The 1,688-nt window shown below is 39.1% G+C and overlaps 1 protein-coding gene across 1 annotated transcript in view; it reads left to right on the plus strand.

The window, feature by feature from the left end:
* LOC106942581 (excitatory amino acid transporter 3-like) overlaps nucleotides 1-1,635 on the plus strand; it is a gene marked incomplete at its 3' end in the record, with an annotated part of 17,800 nt that extends 16,165 nt beyond the window's left edge. The window contains exons 5-7 of the mRNA XM_015025900.1: nucleotides 470-512; nucleotides 597-656; nucleotides 1,454-1,635. Of these exons, the coding sequence (XP_014881386.1) occupies nucleotides 470-512; nucleotides 597-656; nucleotides 1,454-1,635 (285 nt within the window). The remainder of the gene's footprint in view (nucleotides 1-469; nucleotides 513-596; nucleotides 657-1,453) is intronic.
* Between the last annotated feature and the right edge of the window lie 53 nt (nucleotides 1,636-1,688).

Here is a 1,688-nt window from a genome sequence, read left to right on the forward strand (position 1 = left end):
AACACCAGAGTGTCCAGGAAAACAGCTATCATCACAGGGACCTTCGTCTGTGGCTCTACCTCAATAGCCGTAATTCTCGGTAAATTTATCATGGGTAGCAGATTTTAAGATAGATTTATGAAGACCGCTATAATTTGATCTGTGTTATTGCTTTTGACATCCTGCCTGATACTTTGTGTTGCAGGAATGTTTATGGCTTTCACATTCAAGCCTGGTGTGGGAGACCATGAAGTAGGCAAGAAAACAGAGGAGGTGTCAAGCTTTGTCTTGCACGTGATCTTGCAGGATCTTATGAGGTGAGATCTTATAAGCTCTACTGCCTGCTGTATTTGAGTCCACCGCCACACCACACCATGACATTATATAGGTTTTTGTGAAATGAATCTCTGGGTAAAATAACATCTGCATGTTTTTTTGTCTTTAACATTTACAAGCTTAGTTTTTTCTGACTATCCTATTACTTGCATAGGAATATGGTTCCAGAGAGCTTCTTTCAGGCTTTCTATGAGCAGGTATGCTTTTATTCTGGCCCACAGCTTATTATGTAATTTCCTATTTGGGGTTTGGAAATGTAACAGTTTTTTTTTCTCTCTTAGTACGAGACTGAGATTATTCAGGTTAAAACAAAACCTGGCCTCTCCCTTGATCCAAAACTGGTGAGTATTTTCTTCTGATCTTTGTTTACAGCCACAAGCTTCAAATTGAAGAGGAAGAAAAAGAATGGCCTTGAGTTTCTTCTTATTTAAAGCCTGAATGGGGAGGTGGTGTTTGCCATTGTAACAGTAAGGTGTGCCATAGTTAGGACATAGGAAAAGCAACCATGCAAACCCTATACTATTAGAGCTTAGATCTTGGGTTTTTTGAGTTTTTTTGTTTTGTCATTATTTGTATTCCTTACTTACTTCGTTCTGCCCCGTTTCTATCATTTTCTTAGTGATTCTAGTTTTTTTCTGTCTTGTCCTTTCCTTAGTTACTCTAGTTTTATTTATAATTCTTATGTCTAATTATTTTTGTTAGATTCATTTCCTAGTCCAAAGTCTTCTCTCTCTCACCCCTTGTGCCTCTTTCTGTCTCTCCTCAGCCCTGTCACCCATTAGCTCATTAGCCCAAATCTTTGTTCAGCATTCAACCTGATACACCTCTTTCTCAGCCACTCCTTGCTGGTTCCTTCCTTTACTTTCCATTTGGCTACATTTTGCTTACGTTATTTTTGTGTGTGTGTGTGTGTGTGTGTGTGTAAAGGGTTTGACACTTGACTTTGTGCCATTACATTTCACAATCATGCAGTGACTTAGAGTGGTCTTTTACAAAATAAATGCACATTAAATGCATTAAAATCAATGGTTGTATGTTGACTTATGAAAAAGTGAAATGCATTGTCCAACAAGGTGATGTACTCCTACAATATTGTTGTCAGAGAGCTGGAGCCGCCATACTTGTGTTTTTTGTGCAGAATGGTACTGAGACGAAACTAGTAGGCAGGTATGTTGATGGACCCAACATGATAGGACTGGTCATCTGGTCATTCGCCATCGGTATCCTGTTAAACAGGGTGGGACAGGAGGCAAGAATCACTGTGGAGGCCATTCAATGCCTCAATGATGCCATAAAAATCATAGTCAACTGGATTTTGTGGTAAGATCAGACAGTATCTGAGCAGATGTCATTTCTTTTGCATATTCAGTTCT

The sequence above is a fragment of the Poecilia latipinna genome, unplaced genomic scaffold, assembly GCF_001443285.1.
Source record: "Poecilia latipinna isolate Pla-1442-1.1 unplaced genomic scaffold, P_latipinna-1.0 Scaffold4396, whole genome shotgun sequence".
Lineage (NCBI taxonomy): Eukaryota > Metazoa > Chordata > Actinopteri > Cyprinodontiformes > Poeciliidae > Poecilia > Poecilia latipinna.